This window comes from Corapipo altera, unplaced genomic scaffold (assembly GCF_003945725.1).
Source record: "Corapipo altera isolate COAL_440 unplaced genomic scaffold, ASM394572v1 0, whole genome shotgun sequence".
In the NCBI taxonomy this organism is placed as follows: Eukaryota; Metazoa; Chordata; class Aves; order Passeriformes; family Pipridae; genus Corapipo; species Corapipo altera.
The window spans coordinates 57,503,498-57,523,869 of NW_020884872.1; the positions used below are offsets into that span (position 1 = coordinate 57,503,498).

At 37.6% G+C, this 20,372-nt stretch overlaps 1 protein-coding gene across 4 annotated transcripts in view; it reads left to right on the forward strand.

The window, feature by feature from the left end:
- The window catches only part of ZC3H13 (zinc finger CCCH-type containing 13), a 45,554-nt gene that overhangs the window by 17,642 nt on the left and 7,540 nt on the right, over window positions 1–20,372 (forward strand). For 2 of the 4 annotated variants that reach the window (XM_027649155.1, XM_027649165.1), the window contains exons 4-16: window positions 646–754; window positions 2,947–3,086; window positions 3,819–3,973; window positions 5,295–5,492; window positions 6,875–7,048; window positions 10,032–10,342; window positions 11,345–11,809; window positions 12,722–12,904; window positions 14,310–14,316; window positions 14,985–15,539; window positions 16,602–16,705; window positions 17,114–18,130; window positions 19,102–19,611. In XM_027649155.1, the coding sequence (XP_027504956.1) occupies window positions 646–754; window positions 2,947–3,086; window positions 3,819–3,973; window positions 5,295–5,492; window positions 6,875–7,048; window positions 10,032–10,342; window positions 11,345–11,809; window positions 12,722–12,904; window positions 14,310–14,316; window positions 14,985–15,539; window positions 16,602–16,705; window positions 17,114–18,130; window positions 19,102–19,611 (3,928 nt within the window). The remainder of the gene's footprint in view (window positions 1–645; window positions 755–2,946; window positions 3,087–3,818; window positions 3,974–5,294; window positions 5,493–6,874; window positions 7,049–10,031; window positions 10,343–11,344; window positions 11,810–12,721; window positions 12,905–14,309; window positions 14,317–14,984; window positions 15,540–16,601; window positions 16,706–17,113; window positions 18,131–19,101; window positions 19,612–20,372) is intronic. The other 2 variants (XM_027649173.1, XM_027649184.1) reach the window with 1 other exon arrangement.

Here is a 20,372-nt window from a genome sequence, read left to right on the forward strand (position 1 = left end):
AAAATGGGTGCTACTGCAGTAGTTAGACTTGTCTCAGGGGCAGTGAAAGTCAAACACAAAACTGTCAACAAAACTTGATTCTAATGTGTTGCTTTAGACTTTTTTTCCCCTTCTGCCCGCCGCGGGTCTCAGTTTTTTCTTATTTTATTGTCTCCCCCACACACACTTTCTTTATCCTTTGGAGAGTTAAATAGTTCCGCTTCTGAGTCTCATCTGCCTTGCATATAAATATTCTTATTTACAGCTGAGAACTCTTGCTCAAGCTGTTAAAATTATACTCTTTAAATGTTCATTAAACTTCTGGTTGTAAGAACTTAATCTGTTCCTTCAGAGCCTATTTTAAACTTTATTCTCTGATACGTGCTCGACTCTTGCCCTGACTTTAAACCTTCTTATTTTATGAAAACTTTCTTCTCTTTTCCCCATCTGCTATTTGCATACTGATTATATGAAATCGCATTAGAACATGTTGCCTGTGGAGTCTTTGCTTGTTTAAGAAGGTATTTGTTCAACAGGCTAAAAGGGGAAATGCTTTTTGTACTATGAAAAAGAAACAGCCAAAATACCATGTAAAATACACCTGCTTCTTCAGACTTCGTTCAGAGTAAAGTCGTTTACTCTAATGCAGCATTTTTCCCTTTCTAGAAAGAGTCTTCACGAGGAAGACATAGAGAAAAGGAGGATATCAAAATTACAAAGGAGCGAACACCAGAAAGTGAAGAGGAAAATGGGGATTGGGAAACAAATAGAGAAGGTAAGTATAAGGAAACTAACTACTGACACTTCAAAGAACTATGAGATTACTGTGCTGTATGTAAAGTGCTTAAAAATTTGGTTTCTAAGCAGAATACTTTCATGCAGCAGCCATTAATTATTAATTTAAATTTTTTTGGAGGTGAGCAAAGAAGTTATGTGAGTTGGAGAGTTACAATAGTTAAACCACCTTAGTTTAAAAACATGTTTGTATTTTTTTTCATTTTGCTATTTTGACTCCTCAGACGAAAAAAAAATTTGGGTTCTCCATGGCTGAATCTTTCACATTTAGATCACTAGTTGAATCCAGGTTGCGTACAAAGTAATTTTGAAACTGGTCAGTCTGATGGGAGAGTGTAACTCCTTTGAATTCAGAAGTCAGTAGGTTTTTTTGCATAATTTGTAATGATATGAACTGTCTCATTAACAAGGGCTCCATTAGAATAACAACAGTTGAAGGTAGCAATTGGACTATTTATATTCTGAAAACACTTGAAAAATGCTAAGGGTCTTGGATTTCCTTCTGTGGTCACTTTTGTATGGGTTGGTGGGGTTTTGGTGTTTTTTTTTAATACTTACAAGGTGATTTCGTGGTCCTTGTTGATAGTACTCGTCCCTTTACTGTGTCAGCAGTTTTCTTCTTTCCTAAGTTTCACTTGAGTCCAAGTTCACCTCACAATGAAGTTACAGCAGCTTTCAATAAATTGTGATGTTGCTGTAGTTTTGTGTCAGTGTTTCACAAGTAGTTACAGTATTGCAAGAAAAGATGGCAGTTCTGCTCCCTTCTAAGGTAATTGAGATATAATGAATGTATTTGCAATAAAGTGTACTGCAAGTTGTAGGATGGAGCTCCCTGTAAATTTCATTAACTAGGTAGCTTTTCAATACTCTGTGCTATAAGTGTTGCAAATAGTTTTTACTGTGTCTTGAGCACAATACAACAATGGAAGAGAAGCCATAATAAATTTTCACTCCTTTGTAGATTTTTTTTTTGCATGATTTAATAAAAATTAATTTATGACATGTTTCCATGGAAAGTCAAAAAAGTTTGGAACATAAAAACAAGAAGTTCTATATAAACATATAACATGAATGCCTTAAGTCTTAAACGCTAAGACTTTCTGCTTGAGAATTAAGCTTTTTTTCAAAGTAGTGATCAATCACTGGTATATGAATGAAGTAGAATTACTGTCTGTTAAGTTCTAGTGGGTGCTATATAAGAAGACAGATGGACTGGGAAAGAACCTGTGCTGTTAGGAACTGCACCTTTCTCTAAACTGTTCCCGTTCATTCATGACACATGAAGGGAATTTGTAGACTTAGTTTAGTTATTGCAAAACCTTTTGTATAATTCCTGTGTGTAGGAAAGGAGTGAAAGCTAATAACTTTTTAATGAAGTAATTTTTTTTGACACATTTTCGCTAAGTGCTTTTTGAGCATTAGATTTAAATAGCCATAACCAAAACAAGAAATGTCAACAGAGTGAGTAAGCTCAATTTTCAGTAATATTTCGGTTGCAAGGTTGAAAGCATATGATATTAACCGGCCACAACTTAATGAAAAAATTAGATTTTTTGAGGGTTTTTTGATGTGAAAACCAAACAGTGATAATGTTTTAAAACCAGATACAAACTTCTTCAGTGTATATTTATCCGATGAAAGAGTTCATACAGACCTTATTTTAAAATCAATGTGTGATGTAATTAAATAAGTGTATCAATTGATTTGAAGATACTGTATTAAATAAAACCCTCTAGTATCATGCATCAATATTTATATCTCTTTCATGTAAGATTTCCCAGTTAAGTAGTGTTCTACATATTTTTTGTCTTTGTGAAGACACACCGGTTTAGGGATTTTTGTAATTTAAATATAAATAAGTGGTTTACTATGTTTACCTTGCTACCATCCTCTTAATGGATGAACATCCATGAAAGAAGTTGGAGTGGTCTTTTTAATGAAGTTAAAGAGTTTACCTGCAGGTTGTATGGAACTAACTCAAGTTGTTTCAGTTATACACATAATTGGAGAAGAGATGTGACTTTACTGCATTGATCCATTTGTGCAGTGCTTAAAAGTCATGGAAATGTTTATACTTGGCATCCAAGTATAAATTTAGTATTTATACTTAATATTTTTATTTATTTCAAATGAAATTGTTTGCTAATCTGTTCCTTTTTTTTTTTAATAAAGACTCTGATAATGGAGATGTTAATTATGATTATGATCATGAGCTGTCTTTGGAAATGAAGCGCCAAAAGATTCAGAGAGAACTCATGAAATTGGAACAAGAAAACATGGAGAAACGAGAGGAAATAGTAATTAAAAAAGAGGTTTGTATTGTGTTAATGTGAAATAAAAAGGACAAGTCATCAGCCACTTCATAGACTTCTAACTGTTTCCTGGAAGACTTAAGCTTCCTGGGCTACAAATGCGCTTTTGTGTTACATGATAATAAATAACTGGCACCTGTGTAATTAGTAGGTGATTTAGGTATTAGTAGTGAGTATCTAGTCAATCATTCAGCACAATGACCATGTCTTCTTCTTTGTGAAGTCAACTGTTAAAAAATACATAGGATTTAATGCATTTTAATAATACAAAACTAGTAAGACCTTAAACAGAGAAGACATGTAAAAGAAAACACAAGGCATTTGCCAGTCTTCTTTTCCATCATGCCTTGTAGTAACAGAGTAGAGGGAGACAAAGCTGCAAGTGTTAGAAACCCTAAAATTTTGGGAAAGGTTAAAAAAAATCCTCTAAGGGTGTCTTTCAGGTAAATTTGAGTGTTTCTTGTAAGCATACTGATTTTAAAGTTTTAATTACAGTGTTTGTAATGTATTGCAGAGTGCATCACCTTCTCTTCCTCCACGCTTTATCTGTTGTCTTTCTTTTATGTATTTTTTTGCAAACAGTGTGGTTAGTTTATTTGAGGTAGAGGTGTACATGGTTAAGATCTCAGATATAGACTGTTACTGTATTTGTATATTTGACACATATATCGGCATACAGTTACACTTTGGAGCATCAATATCTTATTGCCTAATTATGTTCTTTTCCTCAAGATTTCTCCAGAGGTGGTTAGGTCTAAATTATCACCATCACCACGAAAGTCTAGCAAATCTCCAAAACGAAGATCCAGTCCCAAATCATCCTCTTCAACTAGTAAGAAAGAGAAGAAAGCATCTACTGTATCTTCACCACTTTTGGATCAGCAGAGGTCAGTATGTAGATGCATCTTGCAAGAGAGTGAGAACAGAGAACCACACTAATAATTATTACCAGGATTTTCATAATCAATGTGTTTTCCATTTTCCTTGCTTTCAGTGCCCTTGATTATATAACTTTAGGGGAAGGTCTCTTAATTTTGTGTTGTGAATCATCTTATGCAGAAAACTGTTACATGGATGTTGTTGTCATTTGATTAATTTCTTGGTTTACAAGCAGATTTTTTTCTTTTTGAATGTCCAGAGTCTCTGGGAGGTGAGGGAGGTGATGAATATAAACCATTAAAAAGTGGGAAGCACTTTCATTTGCAATGCTGCAGCCTCTCTAGACTGAAATGAAATGTTTAAAATTTTAACAACTGCACATTCTGTTGGTATTGCATATTACTGTTCAAGAATAATGTTTGACTTCCAAGGCAGGGAATTTCTCAGAATTCAGGAGGGGATAAGAAGTGATCGGGGTGTGTGAGAGGGAAAAATTAAGGATAAGATATGTAAAAACCACAGGATTTCAGCTGGGTGCTGTACTGCCAAAATCAGTCTCTAAAACCTGTTTTTAAGTTCTTGCTTAGGAAGGCCACAGTACCTTTTGGATCATTGTTTGCAGCGTTTAGATAGGAAAGAAATTACTGAAGCAGTATAACCAGACATCTGCATTTGCTAAGCAAAAAATTCCCTTTAAAATAGGGACAAAACAATTTTATTTCTGCTGCAGGAGTGTAATAGCATGTGCTGGTATGGTGCTGACATTCAGTATGCAATGAGACCTAGTTGATAGGGTTTATATTAGGGGTAGATTTTATGAAAAATATACACTATTTCATATTGTGAGATGCATATTCAAAAATATTTGGATGCTTTATCCTGTGTTGACATTAAATTGAACACAAAATTACTTGAACAACGTGTATTATGTGGTTGGGGTATTGCATTGCAGAAATGGGAGACTAAACAGACAAGGTAGTCTACTGAGTTTTTGTTCTCTGATGTGTGCAGTTCATGTAAGGGTATTTTGTCTTTGAAAATGGGTTCTGTCTGAATGGGAGCAATTCAGCAATTCCTATTTTTGTTCACTTGCTTCAGAAGTAAAGACTATAAAGGAAAGAGGTCAACGTAAATTTTTACCATCACTATTCACTCTCCAGTTAAGTACAGCTATTGAACACTGCTTGCTAATGGAGTTGGTGAATCCTATCCAAAAGCTTCAAGGCCTTTTATGTTATAACTTTCCTGCCAACATCTGAGAAATCATTGTTTGAAATAGTTGTCAGTTCTTTATTTTTTAACTCCCCCACTCTGTTAATTTATCTCTAGGAGTTCTAAAAGTAACCAAAGTAAAAAGAAAGGTCCTCGTACCCCTAGCCCTCCTCCTCCAGTACAAGAGGAAACTCCCCTAGGGAAAAAACACAAAGAAAAACATAAAGCAAAAGAACGTTCAGAAGAAAAGGCAAGGGAGGTGAAAGAGAGAGGGCGTGACTTCGAAAGGCACAAAGAGAAAAAAGAGAAGCAGAGGTAAGTTATGTTGCATTATTAGCTTTTAATGTAACGTAGACCTTGCTTTTAAAGCTATCTTTTACAGAACGCTGAATAATACAGGAGTTATACCTGTTTTGCCAACAACATTTTAGTACTCTAAGTGTTTTAAGTGCATTATGTAGATGAATTGATAGACTATAACTAACAGATGGGTAGATTTTAATTACATAACACAGTAAGTTTGTAAAATGCCCTTTTGAAAGATGCATTACTTCTCAGGAAGTTGGACCTTCACCAGTGGAGCAGGTCATGCCAAAATCTTTATCAAAGTCATCCACTTGTCTGATTGCCTACTTTTCTGAAATCTGAGAGGACTATTATCTTTATAAATTGGCAGTGGTATGTTTAAACTCTCCGTAATCTTCAGTAGGTTAAAGCATTCCTGAAGTAGTCAAAGACTACTGGGGTTTTAGAATTGCTTCACTTTTGCGTATGTACATATTTATATATTAACAAAAATGGTGGACTGCTATGACTATTCCTATAATTTTCTGAAGCATAAGCATCCACTTAAGGTGAAAAATAAATAATCTGCATTTTTAAGTCTTGTGTTTTCTTGATGAAAATAGGGTACATGTTTGTAAGTCTTACTTTGTAACTGACATAGCAAAGACTAAGGAGTGGATGAACAGTGAATTTTGTATTATTAATTGATTAAATAAATTATACCATATTTACTTTATATTATTTCCCTCATGTTTACACACTCCATTACTGGAAGGAAGTTGCAAACAGTAGAAAAGAACATTCTAGGATTGAGACAATGCTTGGCTTGTCACTGTACTATGATCAGGTATTGCTGCGGTGACTACAGCCTTTTGTTTCAGTATTGGATTCTTGTCTTTTTTTTTCCCTCCATAATAAAAATGAAGTAGTAGTGTCAAATCTACCTGAAGTACAGTGAGTGAAATAGTTGAAGGTTCTGACAGATTGCTTTCATTCATTTGCAGCTGGGATTAGCCTTTAAAAGTGTGAGTGAGGTTGGGGCTTCTCAAAGTTCCAATATTACAGAAATTTTTAAATAAAGTAGCAATATATTTCTCCATTGATGGAAGTTCTATTTCACTGTCACGTGAAATATTAGGTAAAATTACAAGAAGATATTTTTGGTTTTGCCATATTCTAGTTTTATATTTCACAGTCCAGCACAGCAAGAAATTTAGTGCATATTTTGCCTTCTTGAGTTTTACTAGCTTAAGTTAATTTCATATGTGAAATTATAGATGGAACAAATGATTCTATAACATAGTTCTTGATACTGCAGTCACGGATTCTGTCTTGGAGGTGTTTGTAGTTTCTCAGAAATGTACTAATGCCATCTTACACCTGTTAAGCAAGCTGCTGTTTATGTTTCCCAGGGATCCCTCTGAAAGCTCCCGTAGACAGAAGCGTTCTCCTAGTCCTGCAGATCATTCTGGCAGTAATTCTTCCCCTTCCAGGGAGTATTCACCACCTGCTGCAAGGCGAAGGCAAACCTCCCGAGCTCCAACCAAGTCAACCACTCACAAACATAACTTCTCACCCTCTCGCAGGTGGGAGGTCAATTGCATGGATTTTATTACCCTTAGTACTAGTTTGAGGACTTCCTCTGTTGGTTTGACTACTTGTTTATACGTGTCTGTTGTGGATATGTTTGTGCCTCAAACACTTGAACTCTGAGACTAGGGTTTTTTTGCCAAGTTACTACGCTGAGGGTACCTGTCATGTCAAGAACACAAGCCATGGCGTGGGCTTCTATTTATGAGTTCCTCTCAAATGTTTGGTCTTCGGGTAAAATCTCAGAAGTCTGATATGAGACAGAGTCTGCCTGTGATTTTTTGGGAACTTTTTTTTCCCTGCACTGTCCCCCTGACTCTTCATATATTTCTTGAGAAGCAGGCACAACTGGCTGGACAGTACAATATGAAGTTTCTTGCAGGAAGCTTTAAGGAAGATATCATGCTGCTAGTTCTAGGGACTTCAGAAAAAATTATTTACCACCCAATAAAAAGAATGGAGCAGGCTCCCTATTTTGGTCTGAAAGAGTGTTAGCTTAGGTTTAGAATGGCAATGCTAAATACTACTATAGTCCTATGTTTGAATAATAGAGAGGGAGACATTCTTGCTTTCTGCACTTCTGTTGAAGGGTGGGGGAGAAGCTCCAGATGTCCTGTATATCTGCGTGCAGATAAAACAAGCAAAATAAAACCCATCCATTCAGCAATCCTAAAGAGTTGTAAGCAAGCTCTTTTGCTGTTGTGGTGACTCAATTCAGCTGGAACAACACTGAGTTGTTTTAAGCTAGATGTCACTGATGGACATTTTCTATAATTGGATTCTTTATAGGGAAGACAGTAGAGCAGCCCATTCCCCCTGCAACTGGCAGTAGTACAGAGTCTGAAAAATACCTCTTCAGTACTCTTTGCTCTGCTTTTTTGCTGACTCCGGGGTCTAACTGGCTTACTCCACTGTCCTGTTTTCATCTGGGATAGAGTTAATTTTCATCCTGGTAGCTGCTTACAGTGCTGTACTTTGGATTTAGCATGAGAATAATAAACACAGCAATGTTTTATTTGTTGCTAAGTAGTGCTCACTCTTCAGTTCCCCATGCCCTGCCAGTGAGCAGATGCACAAAATGCTGGTGGGGATCATGACCAAGACAGCTGACCTGAACTGACCAAAATGATATTCCTTACTATAGAGTGTCATGGTCAGTATATGAACTGGAGGGAGTTGCTCAGTGCCAATCACTGTTCAGGGATGGACTGGGCGTCAGTTCTGGTGGGCAAATGTATTTTGCATCACATTTTGTCTTGGATTTTGTTCTTCTCTCTCTTTTTATTATCTCCCCAATAGCAGTAAAATTGCTATTATTGTTATCGTCATTATTGTGTTTTACTTTATTTCAGTTTTTAAACTGTTCTTATCTCAACCCATAGGTTTTTTCAATTTTTTTCCAATTTTCCTCCCCGTCCTGCTGGGGGTGGGAGTGAGTGAGCAGCTATCTGGTACTTAGTTGCCAGCTGTGGTTAAACCATGACATCCAGTATTTTGCTCATCATTGCCTACTTCTGTCAAGTGTTGTGCAAGGGAGTGTTAAACAGGGAAGATAAATGGGCCTTCCACTAGAAGCAGGAAAGGATATTTTAAATGTTTTGTCTTCTTACCATTGAAAGCCTTCCATACAAGCCAATCTTGGTAACCCCATGTTTCAAAATAATGGTTTCACAGGGAAAAGCAAATGTAGTCTTAGTGTAAAGACAGTAAGTCATGATAGTCTGCTGGATTCTGTCAGTTATGACTGACCCTGAGAAAATTTTACTCTGATTGCTTTGGAAAATTTTGTTTGACTTCTCTAAATTGACAAGTCTGAAATGCTTCAACAATCAAGTCAAGTTGCTTTCTTTAGTGAATATATCTGATTTTGTAATGGAATCTGTGTTGTCTTTTACATAAAAAGTACATCCTTACAGACTTGAGTTCCTACCTCAGTTTGCCACTGATTTCACTTGGTATTCTGTTCCCAAGGCTTTGCTCCTTGGATCTGGATGTTTATTTGAAGTTACCAAACTGTACAGGATATTCAAAAGCAGGGACTTAAAATTAAGTGGAATTTTTGGAAATGTGTTTTCCATATGTGGCTTTTCTAACTCCTGCTCTTCTCTTTTTGGTCTCTGGACTTTTGTGAAGTGGAAGGGAGTTGGGAGTTAAGGGCAATGCATATTTTATGAGAAAAAGATACTTGCAAGTTACTTTGATGCTGATATGGGGAAAAAAAGGCACTGCTGAGCCCAAAGACTAGAAGCGTGTGTTTGTCCGCATTAGACTGTGCATGGGATAACATATTATGAGGAAATTTGTTTGCCCTTGTGTAAATGATATTTAATTAAGTGATGGGATTTTGAAGATCAGAGACATTCTATGTACATTTTATTCTATCAGATATGAGTTTTCCCTGTTCAAGTAAACATTCACGTTTGCTAAAATTTTAAGTAGCTGTGTGTATGTTTTTTCTGGATCCAAGTCTGAATTGGTTAAAGATAGATGCATATAATAAAAGATGTTAAAAGTGTGTAAGAAGGAGACTGCTGTTGCTTTCGAAAAAAATTCAGTGCTGTTGTAAACAAAAATTCCTCCTAGTAGCACTGTAAAAGTTATCTGCCTAATTTTACCATGACCTCTGAAAAGCATTTGATATTGAAGAAAACAGCGGTTCTTGATTTGGGGACGGGGAGGGGAATAATGTTGGTTTTTTCTGACTCCTCCCTCTCTTCCCCAGGAAAGCATTCTGGTAGCTATGTAACATACTTTTGATTGGACAAATTGTTCTTGAATATTAAATAATAATCATTTAAAGATAAGCATATTTTGGAGGTGTATCCATGGCAACCTAAAGGGAAAACTGGTTTGATGTTTTGTAGAAACATCAGAGGGTAGAGAATAGGCAAATTATTTTCATTGCTTTTTTATATGGTATGTTAAGAACCTATCAAGTCAAATTATTACACTCATGCCTGTTCTAACTCTTTCTTGCAGATCTGCTTCCCCGTCAGGTCAGCATCATTCTCCCATATCCTCCAGACATCATTCCTCTTCATCACAGTCAGGTTCCTCTGTTCAAAGACATTCTCCTTCCCCACACCGCAAAAGAACTCCTTCCCCATCCTATCAAAGGACAACTTCCCCGCCTGCAAGGCGATCATCTTCTCCCTATCCCCCACATTCTTCCTCCCCACCTCAGAGGAAGCGAAGTCCTTCAAGACACCGATCTCCTGGAAGAGAAAAAGGAAGACATGATCGCGATCGGACTTCACAGTCTCATGATAGGCGCCACGAAAGGCGGGATGGTATGAATAAAAAATGGCACTTCAGAATAATTTTTGTTTGTTGGCAAATTGCATTTTGAAATTTGATTTTCAAATAATTGAAAATTATTTACCTGCACCCATTCCAATGTCTAGGGGTGAAGAAAATACCAACTGTGTTTACTCTTCCTATGCTGTTGGTGCTGTTTTCAGGGACAGTGCATAGGAGTATTCCTGATAGGACTGCTTATGTAGGCTGGACTGATTGTAAAGATACTGTAGGTATATATCTAGGTCGTTCTTATGTAATGCAGTAATGGTGTCAGTTTAGTAAGTAGTTTTCTCAGCAGGATACTCATAAGTAACTATTACTCTTTTCTGTGAGGTGCCCAAATACAGTCCTCACTGATTGCTCTGTCTATTGTCTTTTTAATTGACATTAAATGAGGTGCGTGCAAAGAAACAGTCATTCCCTCGAGAAATCTGTAGAACTGGTGGAGCAATATGTGATGAGCAAACATACTGTTTCTCTCAGGAGACACATTACAAAGAGTACATATGTCAGCTTTATTTTAGACTGGCTCTAAACTTATCTTGCTGTAGTAGTAATATTACAAATATGTAATTACAAAAAACCAAACAAACTTTAACAGGGCATTGAGGCCTTGCAAGTGGTCTAAATACAGCACAAATTTTCTGGAAGCATGTGTAGAAAATGAGAGGAACCTGTGATTGGAAAAGTAATGATCCTACCTTAAAGTTATTGAAATGTGCTTACTCTTTAGTATGTTTGAATTTTTTTTAATTACACTTACTGTCTTTTGAACAGTCAGATATTTGTAGAGATTTGTATTCACAGTAAGATCTTTAAAACTTACTGAATGTGTAGATAGATTTCCAACACAATCTTCTCTGATTTACATATTAATTTTGATTCACTGTGTGTGATAAGTATTTTTTTCTATATTATTTTAGTGTTGCGTGCTAAATTTTTGCTTGCTCTGATCAAGCTAGATGTATAACATTCTTTTAAACATTTTACAGAAACTAGAGGGAAAAGAGAAAAAGAAAGAGAAACAAGAGATGACCGCGATTATGACCAAGAGCAGAGTACCTCCAGGGATCATAGAGATGATAGAGAGTCTCGTGATGGAAGAGATCGGAGGGACACAAGAGACAACAGAGATCGGAGGGAGCCAAGGGAATCCAGAGATACTCGAGACTCCAGAGATACGAGGGATTATAGCAGAGATACCAAAGACAGTCGTGATCAGAGAGACTCACGCTCCACACGGGATTCCCATGACTACAGAGACAGAGAGAGTCGTGATGCCCATAAGAAGGATGACCAGTATCAAGAGGACTTGCGCAGCTATGGAAGATCCCATGGCAGAGAGGAGAGCTCTCGTGCTGAAACAAGGAATGATTCCAGAAGTGAGTCCAGAAATGAGAGCAGAAGTGATAGAACTGGCAGAAGTCGAGGCAGAGGGCCAGAATTATCTGACAAAGGTATTGTATAATTTAAAAAACTCACGTGTCCCTATCATTAGAGATTGAATATTTGCATTCTTACTGCCTTTTTAATATTTGCTATAGAAACCAGATAGTTCAAGCTTTTAAAATTATGTTTAGTTCTATTGCTGTTAAATTAAAAGTACTGTTCAAATTATAGCACTTCTGTGTTCTCCATTCATTAAAGTAGCATAACATGGATTTTCTGCCATGCCATTTTAAAACAAACCCTAACCCTTACACCACTCTAATGTTTCTGCAACCCTGGGTTTTCCCCTGGGTAGTGAGGTTTTTGTCTTCTTTCAAAAGCAACCACATGTCTTAATACCTGAAAACCATCTTTCACACGCACCCACCTCTCTCCGCCGCACCCCTCCGTCCCTTCTTGATTGATCCCCTGAAAAATGGGATTTTAATCTTTGGCAATATTTTTACAAGTCTGATGCACTTTAAAAAATAGTTTCACTTACCACCTTTTAATCATTCTGTAATACATTTTGCTTTTTCAGGCTTATTGTGACATTTTCATGAGGGAGATGACATGCAATTTTTACAGGAAAAGGGATCTCTGCTTTCTCTGATTATTCTTACTGTGCTATCTGCAAGCTTACATCCTACTCAGAATAAACGTGAACTGACTTTTGGACTGTTATATTTCTAGTCAGGAGACTTTGTACTATGACCAGGGGCTGGTGATTTAGAAAGTCTTGATTTTGCAGTTTGAAAATAAGAACTTTACAATTAAAATGTGAAATTTGAGTTCTTGGTTAAGTAGAATTTGACTCTACAATCCCTGTCCATGAACTACTAATTCAAGTTTATTAGATATTATTACTTTGGTTGGTATAAATATCAGTGGACTTCCTTACATGTGGAAGCTCATGTTTTATGTTGCTGCATCTCTATTAGGAAGTCGAGGGACTAGAGGATCCCAGGTTGATGGTCACAGCAGTAGTGGAAACTACCATGACAGCTGGGAATCAAGGAGTAGCTATGCTGATCGGGATCGCTATGACAGTCGAGATCAAGCAAGGGATTCCTCCTTTGAAAGAAGACATAGTGAAAGGGATAGGCGTGACAACAGAGAAAGAGGTATTCTAATATACATTTTTACACATACATGTGTAGTCAAATGTATATGTATGCATGTGTATGTTTCTCTCTCCCTCCTTTTTCCTTTCTTGTTCTTTCTCCACATCACTGATTCATAACTAACTCATTTGACAGCATACACCGACACTAGTCCTATTCTTGATATAAGTTAACTTCTGTAGTAAGATCTTCCATTGGCAATGTGTGCATGAATACTGTGTCCTTTCTCCGGATGGCTGGATTTTGGAACTGTCTGTGCTTATTCATCCAAGTAGTCTTTAAACAAACTATACTTCTTCAAGGGATTTCATTGCTTTGAATGGGTTGTGTTTCCCTTTGGGAGGAAAAATATAGAGAGCTTGAATTGAAAATTTACTGTCCTCTTCCTTAAAAATTTAGACCACTTCTGTAAGAGTAAATCCTTCACAGAGTTGCAGTTCAAGACACAGTTTCCATAATTAGACCACAGTTCTAACATTCGTCATTCCGAGAAAAATTGACATAGATTTGGAATTGGTACTTAGTTCTCTGATATGTAAAGAATCTTTTTAGTGTGATTTTAAAATGCAAGCTTGCAAAGTTGAGCTGTCTTTCTTCAACTAGGGCAAATATTTGTAAGTGTTCCAAACAACCACTGAAACAGCACTTAAAAAAGTGAAGTCATGTAAGAAGTGCTGACTATGCACATCTAATTGTCTAATACACTTGCAATATTTGATTCATATAAGACTTTCATATAGATGTTTTTTCAACAAAACTAACATAATGAATAAGAGTTACAGGACTTCTTTATAAAATCTAATACTTAGTATGCACAGTAAATCATATTACAATGTTATAGGCACCATTAAAAGAATGTGAAATCTGTTCAACAAACCGACTGCATGGATTGATGATTTCCCTTTTTAAAAAAGAAGTGTTATATCCATGGCAGAAATGTCACTCAAGTTGGCTTTTAATTTTACCTGGTAACAGGGGAGCACTAAATCATTGTTAATTCACTCAGGGATGAAAATTGATTACACCGATGGAAATGCACACTGTATTGATTTAGTATTGTCCAGACTCCTCCTACTCCTGCCTGGTGGACATTGTCTCAGTTTACTGCAAAGTGCACTCTCAGCCTCAGAGTAATGGACCAAAAAATACCAACGTCATTCATGCCATTTTTTTCTCTTTTGTAAAGTGCTCTTAATATATATTGTAGGAAAATAGTTTTATTGATTTGTTGTGGCTCAAATACTACTAACATGAGCATAGAAATTACTATGAAGTGGGCAAAACTTATAGAAAAACTCAAAAAATATCCAAAATGTAATTAATACTATGTAGGTAAGTCTGTGGAGAGTAAGTACAATTAGATTGCACTGTCCTTCTGGATCAGTAATTTTCTACATCTGTTTAGTTTTCCCTCTGACTCTAATCTACTGTTTGAAAAATGAAAAACTCAAGATTCTAAAGCTGTTAAGACTCTGCAGTGAATACGTATGAAAAATTTTAGCATTTCTGCTTCCCATATCTCATCCTTGCTTCTCTCTTTCTTGTGGGATTGGTTGTGTATTTCTGTGCAGGGACCTCCTTCGATGATGAGATAGGCCATTATTTCTTATTTTGCAGAAGCTTTTACTATGTATTATAAATAGTCTGAGTACTTGTAAAGCACATGACTCCTGATAGGTTTAGGAAGTCAGATTTTTGTGCAGAAGTCTTAACATTTCATATATATGTCATTCACAGCTTTTTGAGGTCTTATACCAGATTTGGAATCACTGAGTAATACAGTAGTAATAGCTAGGCTCTTAAACATATATTTATATTCTGAAGCTGTCCAGAAAAATCTGGCAGAAAATAAATTCTTTTTTTGGTAACTATCAGAGGAAAGCTCATTCCCTAAATATTGAAATATCTTTGAAAATTAGTTCTGCTTTTTGTCTTCTTTCATCCTCAAAGGAAATTCTCAAGTTTCTGCAGGGAGTTTATGCAAACCAATATCTAGATTGCCAAAACAAAGGCTCTTGTGTTTTTATTAGTGTAGTGGAAGCAGTGTGTATCCCTTTAACACTTGGTAATCCAACCTGCTTCTCTTTACAGACCAGAGGGCAAGCTCACCCGTACGACATCAAGGACGAAGTGATGATCTCGAGCGGGATGAAAGAAGAGAAGAGCGAAGGGTGGATCGGTCTGATGATAGGAGAGATGAAAGGGCCCGAGAGAGAGAGCGAGAAAGGGAGAGGGACCGAGAAAGGGAAAGAGAAAGAGACCGGGAAAGAGAAAGGGAGAAAGAAAGAGAGTTGGAACGAGATCGTGCTCGGGAACGGGAGAGGGAGAGAGAGCGGGACAAAGACAGGGATCGCGAGCGGGACCGAGACAGGGACCATGACAGGGAAAGGGAACGAGAGAGGGAGAGGGAGAAGGAGCGGGAGCGAGAGCGTGAGGAACGCGAAAGGGAGCGAGAACGAGAAAGAGATCGGGAGCGGGAACGCGAAAGGGAGAGAGGTCGAGACAGAGATAAAGAAAGAGACCGCCAAAGAGACTGGGATGACAAGGAAAAAGGAAGGGAAGACCGCAGGGATAAGAGAGAAGATATCCGAGAAGAAAGAAGCTCAAGAGACGTCCATGAGGAAAGAAAATCCAAGTGAGTGGATCTGAGCGTTACTTCAGTCAAAGGAGAAAAAAAAGGACAGTCTTTTACTGTTGAATTCTTAAAATTAGTAAACAGGGGAGGATCATAAGGAAGAAAACATCCTGTTTATGCAGAGGCCTGGTCTGGAACCATGTCTCCCCTGCATCTGTGTGACACATACTGGTGGCCCCCAAATCAGTACTATGCTGGTGAAATTAATCTGATGTTTTGTTAGTGCTGAATCATGGAGCTACTCAGGAGCTAACAATGGTGTCAAACGATGTCATTTTCCCTTCCAAGTCTACTTGCATGGTCTTGTCTCTAGTAATGCTTGCATTCTTGGAAACATAATAGAAGACTGTGGTACCTTTTGAAGCCTGAAAGTCAAATAGCAGCTAACTAGGTCAGGGTTCGTGACTTTATTCATCAAATTTCTGTGGAACATGCATTATGCTTTGCACTACTATATTTTCAATACCAGAAGGCTACCAGTGAAGGCCTGAACAATATCCCAGGTTCATGTGTGGTGCTTCCTTTAAGTGTGTAGCACTGATTTGCTTTTTGCATTTTTTTGATTTAGTGCAATAAAATTCTCATTGTTCCATTAGTAATGAGCAAAACAGTGTTGCCCTTGTGATTGCTTTGCTTGGAAATAAGTAGTAGCTTTTGTGTGAGGGAATTGTGGATTCTTATAAATAATGTAATACGGGTTCTCCCTCTTTCCACAGGGGGATGAAGTAAGGAAGCACCTGGGTGGGGACTTAGTTTCCAGCTGGGGTCAGCTTGCTGCAAGGATCATTGCCACAGGAAAAATTGACCTTTATAGTCTTTTGTAACTTTTTGGCAAAAAGATAGTTGCCTTAAATCTTTGAATTTTGGTTTAAGGTGTCTTACACTGTGCTCAAAAAACTGATCATACTTTCAGTTTTGGAATAATAGCTTAAAAAACTACAAAACTTCCTGGCATCTTTAAATGTATTGTGTTCTGTATGAGGTACTTAGACTTCAGGGATTGTATTGATGATAAATTCAGAGATTCCTGAAGAACTTTGATGGTAAATATTTGTTCTGCAGGAAGCGTCACAGAAACGAAAGCAGTCCAAGTCCTCGTCAGTCACCCAAACGTCGCCGGGATCACTCTCCTGATAGTGATGCTTACAACAGTGGAGATGATAAAAGTAAGTGGGAGTGGGCTGTCTCTGCAGCTGGATCCAGCTTTCCCTGTGTCTATGGAAAATAACTTGCAATCTGAAATAGAAAAACATGGGGAAATTTTTTGTAAGTGTCCTCCCCATATTTTTTATGAGCACTGCCATTTGTCTGAATCCTTGTTTGTCTTTTATTTTGTCACTGTTTGTTGTGTCTGTCAGGTGATAGTGTCTTCCACATCTGCTGTTTAAGATGCATGTTTACCAAAATGGAAATAGCCTGTTGCTGCTGCAGCAGTAGAAAAAGTTTAGGAAATCTAACTGAAGTAATGGATTATATGTTTTAATTGACACTTTATTTTGCATGCAGAAGATACCAAATGCTCACACTTTCTCCTTCCTAAACAATAGAAGTACATTTTTTTTCACATTTTGTAGATGAAAAGCACAGACTGCTGAGCCAGGTTGTGCGGCCACAGGAATCCCGGTCACTGAGCCCCTCTCATGTTACAGAAGAGCGGCAGAGTCGCTGGAAAGAAGAAGAGCGAAAATCAGACAGAAAGGAAAGTTCCCGGCGTTATGAAGAACCAGAGTTTAAAGAGAGGGTTTCTTCAGCAGATAAGCAAAGAGAGCAACCAGATGCTTCAGAAGGCTCCCGGTCCAGGGTTCAGGAAAATCTTGGACACCGTCCCTCTGAAGAAAGGGATGCTTCTGATAGAATGCATGATGACAGCAAGAAGAAGTCTAAGGTACAGAAAAAGGCCACAAAGAAGAAGAAAGATGATGACAGTGGGGTGGAAAGGTACGCTAATGAATCGACAACTGAGGAAAGCCAGGTCTTTTCACCCAAGAAAGGTCAAAAAAGGAAAAATGTAGAGAAAAAGCGGAAGAGATCCAAGGGTGATTCTGAAGTTTCTGATGAAGAAATTGTTCCACACCATAAAAAGAAAAAAGGCCCAAGAACCCCTCCTGTAACTAAAGATGAATTGGTTGAAGCACCACCTGAGAAAGCTGTGGCAGAAGTCCCCACAAAAAGAGAAGATACAACATTTAGTGACTGGTCAGATGAAGATGTTCCTGAACGTGGTGATATTGTTGTTCCAGAAAGAAGCACTGATGATTCCCATAGAAAAAGTCACAGGACGAGGGGAGAAAAGGTGGAAGCCCCTCATGTTACTATAGAGGATGGACCACACCGCAAACCTGTGGATCAGAAGCGCAGCAGCAGCCTTGGTAGCAATCGGAGCCATGCCTCGAGCAGACTTAGATCCCCTTCCAATGAGTCAGCACATCGCAGTGGAGATGACCAGACTGGACGGAAGAGGATCCTGCACAGTAGCTCTAGAGACAGGGATAGGGACAGGGACAGAGAGAAGAAAAGCTTAGAAATCACTGAACGGAAGTCCAGAATCGATCAGTTGAAACGAGGGGAACCCAGTCGCAGCACATCTTCAGGTAAAAAGATACATTTTAGTGAGACTGACTGTCATTCTGTGTACAAATCCCGAATGAGTCCTGCATGGCTCTAATTAGCGTGACAGGAGAGGGAGGTGCCATTCACTGTAAAACTGAATGAATTAAGAGTCCTGCAAGTGTTACCACACTTGAGAAGCTGATCCTCAGCGGGCAGGATTACCATTTTGTTTATACCAAAACATTGACTCAGATGCAGTTCATTCTGTCTGGGGAATAAAGTAATTTGTAGGACAAAAAACCTCATGGAAAGAGAAAATACTTGTGCTAACAGAACACTGAGGTAGTTTAATCATCTAAATTATGTACTTAAATTCATTATTAGCATTACTTTTTATATGGAAATTCCTGAAATTATGCAAAATTAGGTAAATCTGTTGTGGTTCTTGTTAGGCATACTTTCAATGCACATGGAAATCATCTTTATTCCAAATCAAAATAATGACAGTTGACTTGTTTTATTTGTGCACTTCATGTATAAAAAAATAGGTAAAATATTTTAAAATTTAAACAGCATCACTAGGGAAATATCTTCCTCTTAAAGCATTTCTACTCTCTGTTCTCCTCATGGTTACATGCCTGAAATTATTTTTCTGAATTCATCATTTGCTAACTAAAGCATTCTTAGCTTTTAGAAAACATGTTTTGAAAAATATGAACTTTGAGGGTTTTTGGTTTTTTTTTTCTTGCCTAAATTTCTGAGTTAAGATTGTGTACCTTCAGTTTGGTTTCTGTCATAGTAAAAAGTAGCCACTACAATTCATTTTTGGAACTGGGAGAAGTTACCTCATGTTTAAGTGATTCTAAATCTATAGGCAGTCTGAAGGCATTATTTATTTGAAGATGATGCTTTTGAGAAATGTATTTTCATACTTGAATATTTAAAATGTTTTGGGTAGTAAAATTACATTTATGTGTCATAGTCATGCTTATATTTAAAATATTTTATCCAGATCGTCAAGATTCAAGAAGCCACAGTTCAAGAAGAAGTTCTCCTGAATCAGATCGTCAGGTCCATTCCAGATCTGGGTCCTTTGATAGCAGGGAAAGGCTTCAGGACCGAGATCGACATGACCATGATCGAGAACGAGAGAGAGACAGGAGAGAGGGAAGACAGAGAGACTGGGACCGAGATGTTGACAAAGACTGGCCAAGGAGCCGGGAACGAGAGAGACTCAGAGAGCGAGAGAGGGATAGGGAGAAAAGACGGGAGCTGGAGAGAGAAAGAGACAGACAACTACCTGATACTGCTGAAAGAGAGAGAGAGAGAACTCTTGACATCTCTTCTCAAAAGGAATCAACAAAGCATAGTGAAACAAAACTGGACAGAGATCATGAAAAGGAGTTTGATGGAGTTTGTCGGGATTCAGCAGCTTCAGAGAAGGAAAAAACAGACAAGGATTTAGGACCTTTACAAAGTTTTGAAGATGGAAATGAGGCCGAAAAGGTAGAGAGTTTAGAAGGTGAGATATTCTGGGAAAGAACCCGGGCTGACAAATATTTTATTCTTTCTCTGTTAGCATTGTGCTGAACTGAGCTATATCAGAATAATTTTCTACTCAAAGTTTTGTTGGCTCCAGCTTCTCTACTGTGGAAGCAGGCACAATAAGAGAAATCTGATGAGCAATTAACACTTCCATAGTGTTAATTGTTGTTAGTGTTGTCTGTTAATTTCTAAAGAAGTCTTGAGGAAAAGAAGCATAAGTTATCTAAGATATAATTTCACCAAGGTGTAATGTTTCTGAATAGGCAGTTTGCTAAAGGATAACATGAACATTTGATTGCCTGGTTATGTCACTGTAAGATCTATTTCTTATTTTGGAAGTGATAGGTAATGAGTGAAGGGGAAAAAAAAAGTGTCGACTTGGAACTGTTCTTTGGGGCTTTTTTCTGCAGAACCCTATTATCATAGAATTGGTTGTCTGATTAGTAGGTGAAACATATGTATGGCATAGCACAACAGTCCAAAAATAGCTTTCCTGAGGTAAGTGTGGCTTCAGTTTGCTGGCCCTACTGATCCTAGGGAAGATGAGCTTAGGATTGACAAATAAAGTAAGTAAGGGGCAAACAACTGACAGACTTTAAGAGTTTGTCACGTGCATTAGAAGCTTGAGCTTTGCGTGGATAGGGAGAAAGAAATGAGTCTAAACCCAGAGTAACTGGTATATGGTATGGTTATGCTCATTGTGTTTGCATTCTTAATAAGAATTATCTGTAGTGTTAA